Raw genomic sequence first — 21,445 nt, 5'->3', positions numbered from 1 at the left:
TGTCCACCACCTAAGCAAATTTATATAAGGCAAAGTCATTAGCCCAACAAAAACGAAATCAACTATACATCCCTTTGGGAATAGTGGCGCGCAAATTCCCACTAGGCTGTCAAATTTCTGGACACCTCCTAATTGACATTCTAGTTTTTATTTGCATTATCATGTGTAGCAGGATTCACTGAATAAGGTTAAGCCAAGCGATCAGCCGATATACTTTTTTTTTTAATATTTGGCAGTACTTGGCATTGAGGATGTCAACTTGTTCTCTTTTTACATTCATTCTTTGTTTACGTTTTCACCTATATGATGACATTTTCAATCGTCAGATTTGACATCCTTAATGATGTTTATGGGGCCTATCCACTTTGTGTTTTGCATGTGACCTAACCTTCTATTAGTGAATCCTGCATGTGTAGCAGCCACAAGATTAAAAGATTTATGATTATAAACGGGTAAATTATAAATTAAAACAATTAAAATGTGAATAAAAAGGAACAAAAAGATGTAAAATCCAAACCAAGCATTTGACGTTTCAATGGGATTCGGATACAAATCTGGAATTTGATAATTCCAGCAGCTGGGCAAGTGAGCCAACCTTCTTAATTCAGCCATGTTTCAAAGCATAATGCAAAACTGAAAAGTACTCTTTAGGCTCAAAAAGTACATTTTTAGTACCATTTCAAAATTTGTATTTTCCATACCTGATACAAGTGTGTGTTTCATTCATTGTACAAGAAGAGAAATACGCGACATACGCACATCAAATACAGAATTTCGTAAATATAAATTTAAGAAAATACTAACCAGGAAGCGGAAAAAATTGTTCGAATAAAAAGTGAATAGTTTTTTCGGCAGACCCCGCAGTCGGACGCATTAAAATGCGATAAAATGAAGTGGAACAACGTTCAAAGCATAGAGAACAGAGTAGCCACACCACAATAAACGACACAACAGAAAAAATGAAGTCTTAAAAGGAATTTATGCAATACTTTTCCCACAAGTACGTAAATATTGTTGAAAAAGAATTCAAATGTGTTCAAGTGTACCTTTTAGTGAAATAGAGACCTTCGCAATACCTGTAACCAGGCTTTGGAATCACATAACACCGTATTGCTGTAATCTGATGAACCCTCACCACCCAAACATTAATCGCCGCCCCTTGGCACCCTTTAGCATAAAGTGAGTGGGAGGCCCGGTTGTATTACTCATACCCTTTGTTTGGTAGGTAGGCCTACACTGAAAATTGTTAAAATAATAACAAAAAAGGAATTAGTAGCTGTCTTATGAAAAGAAAACGTCTATGGACAGGTGTAATACAGGGAGTGAGAATCGATCCAAATCAATGAGTGACAAAAGTATTTACTGCCTAAATTCTAAAGCATAGATTTGTCATCCGATGGCTGTTTCATCAACTGTTTTTTTATTGCACTAAAATTATCTTGTTTTTTTAGGGACTATGACAAGAGAATTCGCTGTTTAAAAATAACATATAGAGCAACCTGCTCTGTCATAATAATTCATTGCTCGCAATCAAAGTTATCTCTAGAATGCGTTCCTTCGTTTCGATTCTCTGCTGCTTATTGCGATATTTTGTAGAATTACTCATTCTCACTCACTTTCACCATTGTACATATGGAAGGAACTATGCTTGTATGTTTAGCTTATCTGGTGTTTGGCCCTACTTCTCTCCCATTGAAACGTTGCCAATATTAATGTTGTTTTCATTGGATGACGATACAAACAGAGGGGCAACCAGCAAACGCATTTATTGTCGCAGCTATTTATATATATTCAAATATCCTATATATGTATGTTCATGCAAGAAAACTTTTATTTCAAGAGAAATTTGCATACCTTTATAGTTATTAGGTCAAAAAAATTATAAGACATTTATCATGTGTCAAACGTTTTCGGTTATTTAAAATGGAAAATGGTGCAGCGGACTATTATTAATCGCTGTGCCTTTGTGAAGAATTGGGCTAATAAAAATAACCGCATGACTAGCAACATTGGGACTTTTTATAATTTTTGTTCGTTCTTGATTGAAGCAAATATGCGAAATGGACCTAATTCCAAATATAAAATCCTTATTTATTTCAACCACTCCTCATTCACTTGTGTAGTATCAGTGTAGATTGACGGTAACATTTAAGGCATTAAAAGCAACTACAGTTGGGGAATCAGGAAGAGCTATTCTCGTTTGTTGCGAATGCAGAGATGTCTATTCTGTATCCATCGCCAATCGACATCTGTGACATTTAGCTAATATAAATATATGCTCTGGATGAGCATCCGGCAATATACGGGTATCAATATTAAACTTTATTGTAATTTGCTGTGTCACAGTTGTCCTCCCTTTATGAGAAACCAATCAATCTCCGCAATCCCATGGCAGCCGGTTGTACGTACCGGATTAACCCGATGGATTCCTTCATCGGCAAGGGCTGCCGCCTCAGTGTACAACACACTGCTACAACAACAACCACACCCCACGATCTCCTTTATAGTTGTTCTTGTTGTAGCCATATGTCTATACATATGTGGAGATAGCGATCCTCATCAGGCTCCTATAGGTGAGCAAGCTCGTTCTGATCGACGCGGGCCATTGGTTATTTAAGTGACTCGTCGTTTTATATCGATTACCATAGGCACTCGGTATTTATTAAAGGGCTGATGATGTGACAGCATACCATTGTCCTGTTAGGTCATGCCGTACACATAAACTAACAGATAACAGGCTATCACAACTGCATATTACACTAACAGATTCATTACACTCACAAGCCCAGAGCGGCATGAGATACAATAACAGCGACATGTAGGTCGATCATCTCAAATAGATCAAAAACAAAACAGCATGCTGTCAAGCGTGATTTGTTGCCTCATTCAATAAAGACAACTAAAAAAATTGTTGTCCATACCATATAATGTGGGGAAAAATTGACTAGTCAGAAATCACTAATTTCACATAATTTTAAAAGTCAACAAGTGGCTTTGAAAATGTTTGTAAGTGAAATATCTGTTAACCCTCCCAGAGTATAGTAGCATTTCCTGCTGTCTTTAAAAAAATATTGGAATGACGATAAGCCATGACATAAGCCTAAAATCCAATTTTCTCGATAAATGGTAATATATGCTAAAAATATTTTTTGCAGTAAACATTTTGAAAGACTTTCTTTAGAAAAAAAAATGTTAAGAAAATTAAAAAATCACGTCACTATAAATGCCGTAAATAGCAAATATACGAAATTTCATCAAAATTGGCAATGGAATTGATGAGTTGATTTTAAGGGTTAACTTTTTTATTTTAAAACAAGTAAAAGCGTGCTAAGTTCATCCGGGCCGAATCTTATATACCCTCCACCATGGATCGCATTTGTCAAGTTCTTTTCCCGGCATCTCTTCTTAGGCAAAAAAGGATATAATAAAAAATTTGCTCTGCTATTAGATCGATATCAAGATATGGTCCGGTTCGGACAACAATTAAATTATATGTTGGAGACCTGTGTAAAATTTCAGCCAATTCGAATAAGAATTGCGCCCATTGGGGGCTCAAGAAGTAAAATAGAGAGAACGGTTTATATGGGAGCTGTATCGGGCAATAGACCATAATAAACACGTTTCTTGATGGTCATGAGAGGATCCGTCGTACAAAATTTCAGGCATATCGGATAATAATTGCGACCTCTAGGGGTCAAGAAGTCAAGATCCCAGATCGGTTTATATGGCAGTTATATCAGGTTATGGACCGATTTAACCCTTATTTGACATAGTTGTTGAAAGTAAAAATAAAATACGTCATGCAAAATTTCAGCCAAATCGGATAGGAATTGGGCCCTCTAGAAGCTCAAGAAGTCAAGGCCCAAGATCGGTTTATATGACAGCTATATCAGGTTATGGACCGATTTGAACCATAATTGACACAGTTGTTGGATATCATAACAAAACACGTCGTGCAAAATTTCATTTCAATCGGATAAGAATTGCGCACTCTAGAGGCAAAAGAAGTCAAGACCTAAGATCGGTTTATATGACACCTATATTAAAACATGGACCGATATGGCCCATTTACAATCCCAACCGACCTACACTAATAAGAAGTATTTGTGCAAAATTTCAAGCGGCTAGCTTTACTCCTTCGGAAGTTAGCGTGCTTTCGACAGACAGACGGACGGACGGACGGACGGACAGACGGACGGACATGGCTAGAACGACATAAAATGTCGCGACAATCAAGAATATATATACTTTATGGGGTCTCAGACGAATATTTCGAGTAGTTACAAACAGAATGGCGAAATTAGTATACCCTCATTCTGTTTGTAACTACTCGAAATATTCGTCTGAGACCCCATAAAGTATATATATTCTTTATCGTCGCGACATTTTATGTCGTTCTAGCCATGTCCGTCCGTCTGTCCGTCCGTCCGTCTGTCTTATGGTGGAGGGTATAAAAATGTATTTGAACAGAGGCTAACTTTGACCATGGTTAAAAAAATTACAAAACTAGAAAACTACTTTCATTTTTTAAATACATGGCTAGTTGCAATAGATGAAAAACTCGCACACAATCTACATCAATATAGACCATAATATAGTGCCATAAATACCGCAAAAATCTGTAATTGTTTTTTAACAACTATTTGCAGTACCATAAAAATCCTTAATTACAAAATAGGGATAAATGTTTTATTATGCCCTTACCCACTTTGTCAAAGGTTCGCTTGACGCCATCATATGTCATGTAAACAAATTACCTTGGATTTTTTACTTTACTCATATATACCCTGTTGCCGTGAGAACAGTCATTTTCTGTAGTCGCGCAGCAATCATGGCATGATGTTGGGTTGATGATTCCATATTGTAGCAATACATTTGCTTTCGACAGATGGGATTAAAGAGAAAAATGTGGCATTTGTAGGCTTTTAGTATTTATGCAACAGCCGGTGCCGACCGGTCTCTGTCGGAAAATCTCCGCTCGATACCGACTACAGTTGCAGCTACTCCGTAGAGAGCATTGCACAATCCGCAACGGACGCGCCCTGTAGCTCGCAGCTAGGCTTTTGGTGACAACAGTGAACCCCACAGATATCGGAGCTGAAAGTTCCAGCCAAAGTAAAGGCACGGGTTAGTATCCGTGCCTTTATAGTCGGACTAGTTAGCAATATCGAAGTAGCATTACTCTCGACCAAAAAATCTAACACGTTATCCTAACAAGATTAGCTAAACGGAAGGCAACTAAGAAGCCAAAATATTTTCGTATGTACGACGGCTATAAAATATGAAAAATTAAGAAGAAGGACATACCAATATTATTTTGTTCAAGCAATATTTGGTTGGTGCTAATGAAGAAGCCTACGCACCTACGCATTTTTAAGTGCTGTCAGAGTTGTCCAAAATTATATAAGTGAATCTTTGGAACAGAAAATTGTTGTTCTTGTTGTTCTAGCACTGTGCTGTATTCTATCTTTCGTCTGCTTGATTCTGTTGAATATCCAGATCCAGGAACTCTGCGACTTTTTTACGATCGTGATGAATTTTTTTAAAATGATTAATTATTGTTGGGGTAGTTAATTGATTCAATAATTTTTTAATTGAATCTTAACAAATTTCATACATAAAATGTGATTGAAAATTTTATCTTTTTTAATTAAACAATAACGGCCAAGACCAAAAATTTTTTCTCTTTTCTTTTTATCACACAATTCGTTCGCCAATTCATTGAAAACAGCTGATTTTATAGAGGGAAAATAACTGAGATGGCGAACGAATCGAGTGACAAAAAAAATGTTAGTGGTCTAGGAAGTAAGTTCTTTGAATAGTTTTTTAATAGAATCGAAACATTTGAAGACCCAACAGCACTGTTATGACTGTCAGTTTATATCAATACTGTTTATAAATAGAAGATAAAACTCTCCCACAGACACTCTTTCGACTACCTTTTAAAATATCTAGACGCAATTATAATCTTATTAACGATCAAATATGCATATTAATGCCATAACGGCTTCTTTAGCATCGATGTAATCACAACATATTCTAGATAAATGCTTTTCTGTTGGGTTTACTTCCCCAATGCATGTTTTTCATAGAGCTACTGTAATAAAAATATATTATTAACTGTTAGACTATGTCGGTAGCTAGACCTAAATACGCCTCGCTACTCTTTCTTTTATTATTCGGGAAATAATAATTTCCACTTCATTTTTGAGAAACTCCCCAGAGGTGTTTGTTTCTAAGGAGTGATCATGGAGCCAAACATAAGCCTCAAATTCGTGTTTCAGGAGTTTTACATATGTGAAACATGTTGCATCGAAATCGAGGGTGCGCTCAATACAGCTAGCTTTTCGCAAAAATTTAAACATTAAATTTTAATTTTTTTAATTAAATTTTTAATTGATCCAAATAAAAAATTTATTGTATATTTCGTAAATTTCAATAACATTTTAAATTTTTTTAATTTTAATTAAAAAATTAATTGAAATTTAAAAAAAGTCAATTATTTGTTTAATTGGATCAATTAAAAAATCAATTGGAATTTTGAAAAAATTCAATTATTTGTTTAATTGGATCAATTAAAAAATTAATTGGAAATTTAAAAATTTTTCAATCAATTTTTCAATCAATTTTTTAATTGAATATGCAGTTTTTTAATTGAACATTTTTTCAATCACCTTTTTCAAAAACTTTGATTGACATTATCATTTTCGTGATTGAAGCAGTTTCAATTAAAAAAATAATTGGATCAATTAATTTCGTGATTGAAACCGAATTTTATTTTTTTCTGTGTACGGAGTCCAATTGACCCGAACTATACATATGATTGGATGTTACTTCACAAAAGTAACAGCAAATAGAGTTGAATTTAGAAGATTTAATTTCTTGTACGTTCAGCGAAAATAAATAATAAACACTAATATTTATTCTAAATTTAAATTTATTTTTCTTAACACAATATTAACTAAAAATATGTCTGTCATTCAAGAACAAAGGCAAAATTTTGAATATTTTTATATTTTTTAGCACTACTCACTTTGATCAGAAAAAACCACGCTATCAACGTTAAGCAGAGGCTCAAAATGTCGGACTTTCTTCCCAGAGACATTTTGCCCGATTTATGGGATGAAATATTAAAACTGCATTGGACTTACTTGGAGACTGAAGAAAGCATTCAGAAACTAGAAGAGCGCAAAAAATTAGAAGGTAGGCTTAAGTTCATTATCCTTCTACTTCACTATACATGATTATGAAAACCTCTCAAACTATTTCATAACTCTATTTCAGGCTGTTTAAAGGAATTGTTGTGTATGGTACAACATGATAGGAAATTTTTCCTTCCCGAAACTGCATTGGTTTTAAAAAATTCAATACGTGAGGTTGGCAACTTTAATGGTCAAAAAGCTATATCGGCCTTCGAGGCCATAAGTCAGTATGCCAATAATTTGTTTACAAAACCATGGCGAAAGGAATTTCGAATTTTGAAGGTACTTATGAGTGGTTGCCGATTTTTCTGTTTACTCATTCGTTGCAATTTTAGATGTATTCTGGTTTCTTTCAACATGAGATAAAAACAAATTTAATTGATGCTGAAAAACTATTCGAGGCAATGGGTTATCGACGATTATCGGATGACACGTTAATTTTAGATGGTCCCATTTGTCCCGATCAAGTAACAAACGTGTCTCGCGATGCCATGACAGCATATGTTGAACTGCAGATAATGAAAAATGTGTACATGGCATTAGATGCTAATGGTATGACAACAACCTGGTTAGACATATTCCGCTATAGAGAGAAACATGTTGGTAAGTATGAATTAATTTGTATTTAATTTGTAATTTAAAATGCACTGCCGATAAAGGGCGTTGCATCCCTCAATTTTGATCAAAAGCCCAAATTGAAATTTTACCAACCAACTAATACCTCATTTGGGCAACTATTCCTTTGGAAGCCATATTTACAGTTGCTTTAACTGCAAACAAACAATCTTGTTGCATTCGTTGCGGAGTCTGTTTGGCACAGTAAACAGAATTTCTCAAAAATTTCAAGATTTGTGCGATCACTTTCGAAAGCCCTTTTTTGTTTTGGACGTTATCGTTCGTTTGCGTTAGGGGTTCTATCTTAATTTTGGAAGTAATCCCATTAAAATCCAATAATCGATTCCGTTGTTCAATTTTGATAAAATATATACATATTTGCTAATTAGTGCATTTATAGTAACGTTAAAATTTTTCTAATTGTTTTGAAGATAATTTTTTATTTTTAATTTGTTTAAATTAAAAAAAAAATATTTAATTTATAAGCCACTAAGTTTTTACTCCAATAAAGTTTTTTTTAGGGTTATATAACCATTCAGCGCAAAAAAATGGAGGTTAATGCTTGTAACATAAAATTGTACCGGCAGAACAAAATAGCAGGCCTATAACCATAATTATATTTTTGTTATAAAAAAGGCACCAAATGCTACTAGACACCAAAAGGTTGTCCAAAATGTTACCTATTTTACTCAATTGTTGAGAACAAATTTGAATTTTTTCATTTTGTAAAATTTCTAAATCATGACGTGCCAAATTTTATCTTCGCAAATAGTAATATTTGTGTAAACGTCTATTTTGCAGTTCTCGTGGAGTGTTGCCGTTTTTCGTAGGTTCCACTTACAAAAAACGGCAACAACAAAAGGGTGAAAGTTATGATATTGACTAAAATGGAACGAGTGTTAAGGGATCTCCTCCAAATTTCATAAATTCTGGGTAAGAAATGCTGCTTTTGTGCGTCCAACACTTTCAAGCAGAAAACAGTGCTATGCGATAGCTGTTTACTAATATGGTCAGATCTGGTGCATACTCAGATGATGATGGGTAGAGACAAAGGGACATGTCGAGATCGTCTGTAAATATAATGACGAACATACTATATACTTTGAAGGGTTGAAAATGCGTAATTGGATAGATTGCAAATGGAATGGTCAAATGGCCACCTCTTCGGTGGTAGGTATAAAAGCATATACCACAATTTTTGCTTGTGGATTATTTGGTAGGTTTTGGTCGGATTTGGAAATTTTTTTTTTTAAATTTTGCCTATTGGATGTGTTCCATTCCATAGATGTACTAAATTCCCATTAATTCTAACATTGTTCTATTCAGAAATAAATTGAGTTGGATGACAGATTCGTACTTTTACGCTTCATTTGACCCCATATTGCCATGATCAGTAAAAAGTCTTGTTTGAGTGTGTTCGGGGTGGGGTGAACCCCCAAATTAGAGGTGTACGCGTGAGTTGTGAGTTTTCGTGTATCACCTGATTCGTGAGTGGGATTTAAATCCAATCATGTGATTGCGCGTGACTGAGTAAAATCCTGCTCAAGGCTCACGAGAAACTCACGTTTTACTGTTAAAAATATCAAAAGAAACACTATTTTTGCATGCCTCTCAAATCATACGGTATTTTAACGTACGAATTCAGGCACGCTGTGAATATTGGAAAAGTATGGAAGAAACCATTTTTGTCTGAAAATGCATACAAATGAAAAGAGCAAATAAGTTATTTCCTACCAAAATTTAAGAAAAGTCCTACCAAAACCTACTAAAACCTACCCTATGTTCTACAAGCCAAAAATGCGGTATATGTTTATATACACACACCACCGAAAAGTTGGTTATTTTTCTATTCCAATTGCTAGACATGAAATTATACATTTTCAAATATACAATGTATAAATACTAGATAGTCTTTTGATGAAATCACTCTATTGCCTAAAGTTCAAAGATTACCTATAGCTTGATTAAACACCATTTACACCCATCTCCCGACAAGAAATCTTGAGTTCAAACATACAATGTATAAATGCTAGATCGTCGTTTGATGAAATCACTCTATTGCCTAAAGTTCGAAGATGGCCTATATCTTGATAAAGATAAGAAATCCTGAGTTCATAAGAGTCGTATATACTTTTGTCCCGATTTTAATGAACAATTGTGTTGATTTTGGATAAACCAATCTCCCTATTAAAGGGGTTGTTCCAAGAAATACGCCTTACTATCAACATCAGAACTTACGCCCTTTTTCTAAAATTTAAGGCAGTGAGACGCCATGTATCAGTATTAAGCCCCTCAAAATCCATGGTTTTATTCTGCACTCTTAACGAATACACACAAAGTTAAAATAGATTTTGAAAAACAACAACTTTTGTTGAAAAAACGACCCAAAGTACAAATTTGTAGTCGAAAAGAAAAAAAAACATTTAACCAGCCACCACATGTGCTTTGCTGCACAGCTTCGGTGTGATGGTGTTTTTATTTTCTTTGTCCGGCTCGCGCTGCTTGTCTCGTTTGTTTTCTGCTTTGCTCGCAGGTTTTTTCTTTGTCACTCCTTCTCTCTACTATGATTTGAACACATCATTTCATGTTCGGTAGTCTTGCACGCATTCTCTAGCCTAACAACCACTTTTAAAACATTTTTTTTATTAATGACATAGGAGTCTTGTGTGCTTCATGGTAGTACGCGTATTTTAACAACTAACTTAACAAAAGAATTTGTTGAAAATCCACAAAATTTCAATTATTTTGTCTGTTAAGTCTCTACAAATCTATTTCAACATGTAGTCTTCAATTCAATGCCAATATTTTTTGAGAATTTAAAGTTATTTTTTCTGTGCGGAATCGACAAGAAGTGAAATAATTTTGAGTGTGCGCGGCAATTTTTTCAGCAATTAACTTGGAATTTATACATATGTTGGAAAAACCTACCAAAAATTGAGGCCAGCTACCAAACTACCAAGAGAATAAAAACCAACCAATCAGGAACCTACCAAAAACGGCAACACTGCTCGTGAGTGTTTCGTCATTTTTCTGGTGAGTGTCTCGCATACGTTGTACTCACGTGAGTCGTTGTGTTTCGTGAGTCGTGCGTGAGCGTACGTGAGTAAAATGTTTGTGTCGTGAGCGTGCGTTAACGTGGGTCGACATAAAAAGTCGGACGTAAGTAAATTTTTTTTTTCGTGAGCTATAGTGAAAATTAACTTACACAAACGCATACACATGGCCCTGAAAATAGATATCAGATTCGTCTTTTAATCTCAAATACCTTTTATTTGAGCGCAATATTGCCATGGTTAGTAAAAAAGTCTTGTTTGGAAGGTGTTTTGTGTTGGAGCGGACCCGCAGACAATTGGTCCCGAAAATTATTATCAATTTCTTGCTCTACTCCAAAATTTGGGGTCATTGGGTATCAGATTCATATTCTACTCCCAAATAACTTTCATTAGAGTACCAAATTGTCATGATTGGCTCAAAATGGGTGATTTTTTAGCTATTATCTTTTTGTTTCACAGTCGAGCTTCTTCAGTTTTGTCTTTAAGTTAACCATGAATCGTCTTACAAACGAACAAATCTTGCAAATTATTGAATTTTATAATCATAATGTGTGCTCTGTCAAGAAAGTTCATCGCGCGCTTCATCCATTTTACGACAAAGTTAATTTTTGGCTTAAGGTGGAGATCAGCTAGAAGCATTGCAAGAGTTACCAATGCATTAAGAAAAAGTCGCAGTTTGGTGCGGTTTATGGGTTGGTGGCATCATTGGACCGTACGTCTTCAAAGATGATGCGAATCGTAACGCATCATCTTTAACTTTCATTAGAGTTTCAAATTGTCATGATTGGCTTATAATTGGCTTTGGCAACACTGGTTTAAACAGCTCACTAACGTTTTGTGTTTTGTTTCACTGTCAAACATCTTCAGTTTTGTGTATAATTAAACCATGAATTGTCTTAAAAGCTTGCAAATTAAAGCTTTGTTCGAAATTGAATTTTGAGTCTATAAGGAGCATTGATGTTTATACCCTCCAACATAGGATGGGGGTATACTAATTTCGTCATTCTGTTTGCAACACCTTGCAATATGCGTCTGAGACCCCATAAAGTATATATATTCTTGATCGTCATGACATTGTAAGTCGATCTAGCCATGTCCGTCCGTCCGTTCGTCTGTCTGTCGAAAGCACGCTAACTTTCGAAGGAGTAAAGCTAGCCGCTTGAAATTTTGCGCAAATACTTTTTATTAGTGTAGGTCGATTGGGATTGTAAATGGGCCAAATCGGTCCATGTTTTGATATAGCTGCCATATAAACCGACCTTGGGTCTTGACTTCTTGACTTGAGCCTCTAGAGGGCGCAATTCTCGTCCGATTTGACTGAAATTTTGCACGTAGGGTTTTGGTATCACTTCCTACAACTGTTTTTAGTATAATTTAAATCGGTTCATTACCTGATATAGCTGCCATATAAACCGATCTTGGATCTTGACTTCTTGAGTCTCTAGAGGGCGCAATTGTCATCTGATTTGGCAGAAATTTTGTGCAGCGGCTTCTCTCGTGACCTTCAACATACGTGTCAATATGGTCTGAATCGATTAATAGCTTGATACAGCTCCCATATAAACCTATCTCCCGATTTTGCTTCTTGAGCCCCTACAAGGCGCAATTCTTATTCGAATGAACTGAAATATTACACAATGACTTCTACAATGTTCAGCACTCATTTATGGTCCGAATCGGACTATAACTTGATTCTTTATTCTTATTCAATATTCTTTGTTTGCCTAAAAAAAGATACCGCGCATAGAACTCGAGAAATGCGACCCATGGTGGAGGGTATAAAAGATTCGGCCCGGACTTAGCACGCTCTTACTTGTTATTTATAAGATGGTAACCAACTATCAGGCAATATCATAGTAAAATTAGTGTACCCTGGTCATAATGTTAGTAATGCCATGAAAATATATATAAATTGTTTTAAACGAATTGAGGATAAACTCTATAATTTCTTTAAATTTTTTTTTTTTAGGTGGAATTTCTCAAGCTATTAAAGACTTAATCTATGCGTATGAAGAAAAACGTTATCGCATCAGGGAAAAAGCTCTGGCTAGTGACAATTACGGGTACATAGATGTTCAAGGACCAACCAACTATGGATCTACACGCCCTACACAATGTCAATGCGGAAATGTGCAGTATCAAGTACCGCAAATGCATAGACAGAGAATGACAAATGGCACTTCTTGCTGTTCACATGATATGCAGCAACAACGCAGCCATCCCATGTTTAATAGTATGAATTATTCCACTTCGAATTATCCTCATCATCAAGGAGGCATGGGAGGTGGCCATCTGCCACATTCTCGAAGTCTTGAGCACTATAACGAACCGGCTAATGTGCATCAGCACCCTATGTTGCCACAAAGACATTCGTTCGATCATCAACAGCAGAATTGCGCAGCTTCTTCGCATCTTCAGCATCCCAACTATGGGCAACAGCAACGACTGCATAATTCGATACAACAGCAGCACCAATACTATCGTAACCCAACTCAAAATTTCTATGAATCTCCTTATGATTGTATAGACGATAATTCGTTGGGTGGCAGTAGCATTTCGTATGCTGCTGTGGCTGCATCGTCGACGGCAGGAGGAGGAGTTGATATGCCAGGTAACTCTGCACCAATGGGCTATAATATAAATGGAGCCACTTATGCCAAACCATACAACGTATCTGGCAATCGTTTCCCTTTGCCTTATAGTATTTCAAATCAACTATCAGTTTCTCATGGTGGTCTTGAGCACGCCTATGTTCCAGATAATCACATGTATGCGCAGGTGGCGAAGGCGCCGCAAGGCTACATGATGAATTCCGCATCAGGTGTAGCCAGTGGAGGAATTGGAGCTTACGGAACACATCCGCAGAATAGATCTGTGGCAGCTGCAATGCAAAATTCGGTTCCTTTATCGGCAAAAAGCGTGCCTCAACACAGACAGCATTATTTGTCGGAACAATTGATCGATTTCGATGATCCCCCAATTATACCACCACCTCCTGCTGAACAGTTTGACCCTTATCATCAACAGTATATACACGATGTAAACAAAACAAAACGAAGCAACAAAATGTCCGAGACAGAAATGAATATGCCTAGCAACTATAATCAAGTAAGGGATTTAACCTATGGCCATGTTCCCGAAGACATGTATGTGTACGCCAAGCCGATACCCAAGGAAAATCGACAGGCACACAAGGCATCGCACAGTGCGATGGAAAAATCGTCATATGCTCGAAAAATATCGGCCTCATCTTCGGAAAGAGGGGGAGGTGATAGCACAGATTTTAACTATGAGTCGGCAAATGATGATTTTTCTATGATACCCAGACATCACCAGCATTCCCCCACTCAGTTTAGCAAGAATCAAGATGGTGTAGGCTCATATGAATCATGGAATTATGTTTTCCAAAATCTGGAGCGAACTTCTTATACAAAAGATTTGGGTGAACGGGAAGACCTTTTAGTAAAATCGCTGGATTTGGACTCAATGAATATAACCAATGATACTACAGCGCCCAGTCAAGCAAGTTCTGTTGAGAAGAGGAGATCCTTTTACCGTGAAACGGATAATAACCCAACAGTGCAAAATCCGCAGCATTCAAAACAAAAACCAAGTAAAACATTTGAAGCAGCCTCGGTCACAAAGCGGGACGTCGCGAATACAACTCCGCCATCCAATACCAATAACACCAAGCAGAAGCCTCATTTAGACAATAAACAAAAAATAAAATCGTCCCTAAAGCAGACGACTGTTTCCTCCTTAAGCAGCAATACAAAACAACTAGCGAATAGTAACAAGAAAATTACGAATTTGCCCAAAATAAACGACAATAAATCGAAAACCAATAATAATGATAACAATAATTCTCACTCTGCTGTAGGTGTTGGTGTTAGCGGCAGCAGCAGTAGCAACAGTAAGCCAAGCAAGAAATCTGCCTTGACCTCAACGCAAAACACGGCGAAGATAAGACCTCCCGAAGTGACTGTGGCCATGGCAGCAACTGCGCCTGCCAACATTGTGACGGCCAAAAACGAATGGAGTTGCCGCTCCTGCACCTTCATAAATCCCGACACAACGCGTATCTGTGAGATCTGTTGTCGCACCAAAGATAATAACTTGAATGGTGGCCCATCAGGCACCAAAGCAACGCAGTCAGTGAACCATACGACACCAACTTGTGTTTAGAAACGACGACATACAACAACGACGCAATGTCACATGATGAATATGAAGTACCTGCTGACTGGAAGTAAACTGCAATATGCTATTACTGGTGGATGGGATATTGTTTGATTTTATGATTATGGTTTCCAAGTCCTCTCCTCCTCTCCCCTGTCACCGATTCGATGAAAAGAACATGGTTATGTTTTTAGCGGTTAAGATCTATCTGTAAGACGTATCTACTCGAATTTCATCTTGTCACTAAAGGACTGAAGAATTTATTAACATTAGTCAGGAGAAACATGTGTGGCAATCCTTTGCTCTATTCTATTCTACTCTATAATAAATACAACACTTACTTACTCATCTAACAAAAAACAGGCTTTTAAACAAATCGACTTTATTTTAGAATTGTATGAAATCTAAAGAAAAGCGCAAAAGAAAGCCAGACTTAGGATAATTAAGAGTTAATACCACGTCGCGAAATTCATCATGGTCGCATGGACCAAGAAACCAAAAAAAATAAAAAGAAAGCTGCTGCTGCTATTGCTTTACAAAATTTGAATGGAAAGGTTCACAAAAATTTGTGCCAAAAAACGATGGTGAAAACCAAGTTGTCGAAGTTGTGGGGGAAAAGAGACAAAGGTTGAGACTACCACTCTCTCTTCCAACATCACGTAACGTAATGTCCTTAATAAGAGGAGATTTTATTCAAATTTTGTAAAGTTTCACATGTACATAACACCACACACATATTACCCTCTAACACCCACTCCTATGTCATAAGTATGTCGTACATAGTACACTCTATATACCTTTTAAATTCTTACATTACAACATCAATCATATTTAGTCTTAAATAATTATCACATGATATATACACATACATACATAATATATTATAATATAATGAATAACGTAAACGTCGTATGTGAATTCATATGTACTACAGATAAGTTTTCCAGAATGTGCCTCCCCGTTTTCATTCGTTGTTGTTCTGTTTGTTTTATTTATATCTACTTAAATGAATGTAAAATGTATGATTGTAACAAAAAAAAAAAACGCAAAAAAACAACCTATTTGCTTCTGTTTTTTCAATTAATAACTTGCCACTGTTTGGTAATGATGATGATGATGGTGGCGTTGATTATAATCTGAGATATTCGCTTAACACTATGCATTACAAAATATATACACAGATCTATTCCGACTGCGTTGTCGTTGTAGCCACATTTTTGCATGTGGAGGTGGCGAGGATCAAGCTTTTATAGGTGAGCAAGCTCGACAGATCGCCGCGGGAACATTTGGTTATTTAAAGACGCCAATATCTCGCCTTGTAGTATAGAGCATCATAGGCACTCAGTATTTAAGCAAGAGCCGGTGCCACCCTGCCTATCACTGAGAGTCTCCCCTCGACATCGCTGATTGTCCAGGGCTGTAGTTGCAGCTATTCCTAAGTGTTGCTCTGTGTCCCTTTGTGAACCAATCATCTCCCGACGTTACTTCTCGAACCCGCAGAAAAGACGGCCATTGTATCAATCCCATGGCAGCTGGTTGTACGTACCGGATTGACTCGATGAACTCCATCATCGGCAAGGGCTGCAGCCTCAGTGTTCAACACATTGCTACAACAATAACAACACAACAGCCATTGTGTAATATTGTTTGTTGTGATATAACTTCTAAGGCTATATCGTTTGTCCTTCTTTTTGTCTGAAAGTTATGTTAAGATTTCTAAATCCATGCTCTTTCTTTTCCGGTCATTATGTCTGCAAACTCCACTGTCTCATATTCTGGAATGTGGTCTTGCCCAAGAACCTGTCTGATCATCTGTCATTGTAGCCATATTTGTGGCTAGGTGTAGAGGTAGATATCCTCGCTTCACTAAGTATTTAAGAAAAAACCGGTGCCGCCTGGGCTCTTGCTGAGACTCTCCACTCGATACCGCCCACTGAATGCGCGATACTGCAATTACAGTTACTCCGTGTGGGGCATTTCACCATTCGCAACCCGTTGATGCACCCGGTAGCTCCACGATGAACACCACGACGCAGATCGGAGCTCAAAGTGCCAGCCTGTGTGGTGCTCAAAAGAGGTGTGCACATAAGTCGTGAGTAGTCGTGTCATGCAAATCTAATCACGTGATATATTGCGTGAATCACGACTCACGAGAAAATCACGAAACACGAGATATTACGACTCATAAGAAAATCACGACTTAGGGTTGATATTCTTTTCTGATTTCGAAATCTCTAACATTTTTAATTGATTCGCGAGTGAAATTTCACAGCAATAAAATGTTTTTTTATCAGCACTATATTTCGGAAAGAAAGAAAAACTTACCATTTAAACCGATAAAAATGGTTTCAAGGGTTGCCACTATAATTTTTTTTGCAATTTTCCTCACCATAATCAGAGTACTACTTTTTTGCCTATTTTTTACTTTTTTCGCAGACGTTTGCAAAAAAATATTTGATTCATGGAAAATATTTTTTCAAGTTTCGCAAGTTTTTTGTGAATCGTGATTTTTCTCGTGGGTCCTGATTGTTTCGTGCGTGAGTAAAATTTTTGTCTTGTGAGCTTGTGTGAACGTGAGTCGATATAAAAAAAGTCATGCATGAGTGTGGGTGAATATTCTTTTGGTCTCGTGGGCGTGAGTGAAAAATCACTCACGTGCACATCTCTAGTGCTCATAGTTATCTTATGATCGCTCTTCAAAGCCTTGAATGCTGCTATGCTGGATATCCGTTACGGTAATTGTTATGGCACAGATATCTGTCTAAAAGATCGACCTCAATATCTCATAAGGATAAATCGCACAACGATTATAGTATGGGCTGAGCTGTTTTTTCTGTTGGTTTAAGATATATCGTCGACCTAATGCTATCTTGTTCCATACGCCATTGTCGACTTTTTTTTAGTTAGGATTACTTTCTAGAATTTTCAATAAATTTTCCTTATTTTCTCTTAGTTCCTGAGATATTGACAAAAAAGTTTCTTTCATATCCATTTTAAAAAAATCGTTAATTTTCTACCATATCTAAAATTGACGCACTTGGGACAAGATTACTTATATGTTTGATAAATCAAATTGATAGTGCTATCATGTTGCACGTCCTCGGTTTATACTCAATTTATTTAGAAGCAATAATAAAACGACATTACATGACATTAGAATGGATAATGCCAGAAGGCGCCTAAGATTTGAAAGTCTTAAATTGAGACCTACTATATGTGTTTGAAACCAATGAAAAGGGAAAATAACATGGTTTTGATTTTGAAAAGAAGCCTCACAGAATAAATAAAGATGTGTACCATGAAATTGCACTCAAAAACCAGTATCGCAATCAAATATTTCCGTCTTCCCTTTTGGAAATATAAGAAGTCACTCAGAAATTTTTTGGAGCCTGGCCCACCTAACATTGGAGAAATTGATTCCATACATTCAATTAACGACAAGCGTTTAACACATTAAGTATTATTGGATCCACATCATCTTATTGAGTTGTCATCAAATATGGATCTACCAAGAGAGGGCTTTCTATTATTGAAATCAAATCAAATGAGTTTTTAAACTTCTATGAATGACTTCTATAAAACTTGTAGCACAACTGAATTGCTTTAATTTTTTTTCCCACCATAAAATATCCTTTTTGAAGTACCGTTTGCAACACATTGAAATATCCATCTCTGCAGCCTTTATTAATTGGGATATTGAGCTGGAATTTTTCACAAATTCATATTTTTCCCCATACGTTGTACTAGTCCTTCGACATTCTTGTTGAATATGGTTTAGATAAGATCAAATTTGATATATCTGCTATATACGGCAACATCCCTTAAATTCTTGGGTCCATGAAAGGCGCATGTATTAGACCCCTCGATAACAGTACCAAATATGGTCCAGATTAGAACATTTTTGGATATAGCTGCCATATATTACCGGTCTATCGGTTAAAGATTCTTCGCTCATTAAAGGCTTATTTGAAACCCGATTTTCTGTATCGGGCCATATTTGTCATACAGCCTTATATCCAAATTTTATGCATTGGGCCTTATACATATTCCGAGTTCCGATCGAATTTACTTAGTTTTTTCTTGCTATATATTTTGTAAGAAAAATCTCCAAATATCTCAAAATTTAATGTATTAGGCCTTATACATATTCCTAGTTCTGAAGTTCGGTCCGATCGAATTTACTTAGTTTTTTTCTTGCTATATATTTTGTAAGAAAAATCCAATATGCTTCATTGTAAAAACCCATTAAAATGGAAATATTTAAACCTTTTTTATTTAAATAACAATGGAGGTGGAACACATCTCCAATGTAGAAAATTATATTAATTCAATGCTATATTGGTTCACATTTTGTTCCACGTAATACAAAATTCCAAATATTGAAAAAAAATGGATATGGAACAAAAACGCAAATAGCTATTTATAGAAAATTTACTACAGAGCGGTAATTTCTGGATGTTAAGGCTTCAAATTTTAAGGGAATATTCTTTAGAAATGTACAAACACGGTAATGGGAGTTGTTCAAAGATATATTGCTCAGAAAATTGATCTTCAATGTATGGCTTGTGGTGGTTGGTTTAGTAGTATTAATACTACAAGCAACAAGTTAGTTAGTTGGCTGGTTAGACGAATGAATATGAATGATTCACAGTGGCGATGGTAAATTAATCGGACAATTGTTGTGATGTCCCTGTCATGATTGTCTCAATATGTCAATTTCTTTTCTTCAACTTCAATAACCCTTTTTCTAATAACACTGTTGTGATCTTGAGTTCGATCCACGCCCCTTTTGGCCCAAGAACGTAACTTTCTGAGTTCGACTCCAGATAGATGCTGGAGGATCTGGGTAAAAAACGATATTTTTTCGCATAGTGTTTTGAACCAAAACTTTAAAATAATTTTTTCTTTTTCGTAAGTAACATATATTTGAGTTTATTGTTTTTTTTTTGTTTATTTAATTACCAAAGTCCAGTTGAAATATTTATACAACATACAAACATGGATGGAATATACAAAAATATTTAAGCATACTACTTACCTGTATTTCTATTTAAACTCTAAACAGTATCCTATGAAATGACAAAATGTAAACTGGAGAAGAAGATTAAATATTAATAACTAACTAAAATGTATATGTTTTATAAAAAAAAAAGAATGCAGACTAGAAATAATATCATTCATATTTAACATTTCACAATACAAACACACACTCATACGTCTTTAAGATTTGTATCACCATTACACAACGCAAGAGCTATAAGAGAAAAAAAGAGTACAATGAAACATTTTTTATTTAGTCGTTTTTCTTTTAAATATTTCTTCTTAAATCTGTTTATATTGTACATTTTTAAACTAGTATGCTAACACTGTGCAACAATAAATTTTATTACAGCCTACACGTAGTTGCTAATTCGAGTCCTGCTAAAACATAGCCAAATTGAAACATTTTTATGCAGCTGACCACTTAAGCCTGTCTCGTTCCCGTACGTTTTATCTATTACGCTTTCCCTATTTATTCACTGCAAAATGCACTGCAGAGACACTTACTGATACGAAATATTCGACCAGATGAACCAAGATGTTTAGTTCACTAAAACTCTGGATACCCTCTACTAGGCATTCTGTTTAAAATGTATACATGTTGGTATATTTCGAATAAAGTCAAATTCTATATAAACAGTTCATATGAGGGCTATGTTTATTTATAGACCTTTAGGACCAGATATCGAAATGGAAGACTTGTAGGGGCTAAAGTACTAAAGTCGAAATATCAGTTTGTATGGGCTTTAAATCCATTTAGCCATCTATTAGAACCAAGTTGGGTTATAAGCGCCCTTAAGATATTAAAGGCAGGCTTGTCAACATTGTAATTTTCGCACTAGATTTGCTGTTTTTTAGGTCACCAAAAATGTACCACCTAGTGCCTAACGAAAAAGAAGTCACTAGGTGGATGCTTTTGCCTTTTTAAGTAGTGTTTTGTTTTTACCCTTTTTGCAAAATTAAAGTAGCATTATACTAGCCTATTTTAGTTAACATAAGTTTTCCCACAAACATTCAATTTAGGAATACGAGATATGTATTCCTTTCATATCAACGAATGTAGTTCGATTAAAGTTGAAGCCTAATTGTTAGCGAACACTTTTTGCTGAGTCCGAATGAAGTGCAGCTTAACGACACCTCTTCGTAGAAAAGTGTTAAATGGCTGAATACATCACAAATGTCGCCAACATTTAGGAGGGGACAATTTCAACAGAATAAGTTTTCTGAAGGTCCACTCGGTAGTCGAACTTCGGCGTTTTGATGGGTCAACCAAATCAACAGCTGGACGGTTAAAATAAACACATTCAATGGGGACACCCCATTATATTGTGCCAATTCGTTTACTTGTTGTGATTT

At 35.9% G+C, this 21,445-nt stretch overlaps 1 protein-coding gene across 3 annotated transcripts; it reads left to right on the top strand.

The window, feature by feature from the left end:
• The first annotated feature begins 722 nt into the window (after window positions 1-722).
• Window positions 723-17,466, top strand: LOC106088426 (protein tamozhennic). 3 transcript variants are annotated; one of them, XM_013253943.2, is made up of 6 exons: window positions 723-1,000; window positions 1,054-1,179; window positions 7,024-7,203; window positions 7,285-7,484; window positions 7,538-7,805; window positions 12,840-17,466. In XM_013253943.2, the coding sequence occupies exons 3-6, from the start codon at window positions 7,080-7,082 to the stop codon at window positions 15,053-15,055; spliced, it is 2,808 nt and encodes a 935-aa protein (XP_013109397.2). In that variant the 5' UTR covers window positions 723-1,000; window positions 1,054-1,179; window positions 7,024-7,079; the 3' UTR covers window positions 15,056-17,466. The 3 variants fall into 3 exon arrangements, with proteins under 3 accessions (XP_013109397.2, XP_013109396.2, XP_013109395.2); XM_013253942.2 differs by having other exon boundaries at window positions 1,054-1,221; window positions 12,840-17,465; XM_013253941.2 differs by lacking the exon at window positions 1,054-1,179 and having other exon boundaries at window positions 12,840-17,465.
• Window positions 17,467-21,445: the final 3,979 nt, after the last annotated feature.

The sequence above is a fragment of the Stomoxys calcitrans genome, chromosome 5, assembly GCF_963082655.1.
Source record: "Stomoxys calcitrans chromosome 5, idStoCalc2.1, whole genome shotgun sequence".
Classification (NCBI taxonomy): domain Eukaryota; kingdom Metazoa; phylum Arthropoda; class Insecta; order Diptera; family Muscidae; genus Stomoxys; species Stomoxys calcitrans.
The sequence above is the reverse complement of the archived record's forward strand: the minus strand, read 5'-3'. Positions and strand labels throughout refer to the sequence as shown.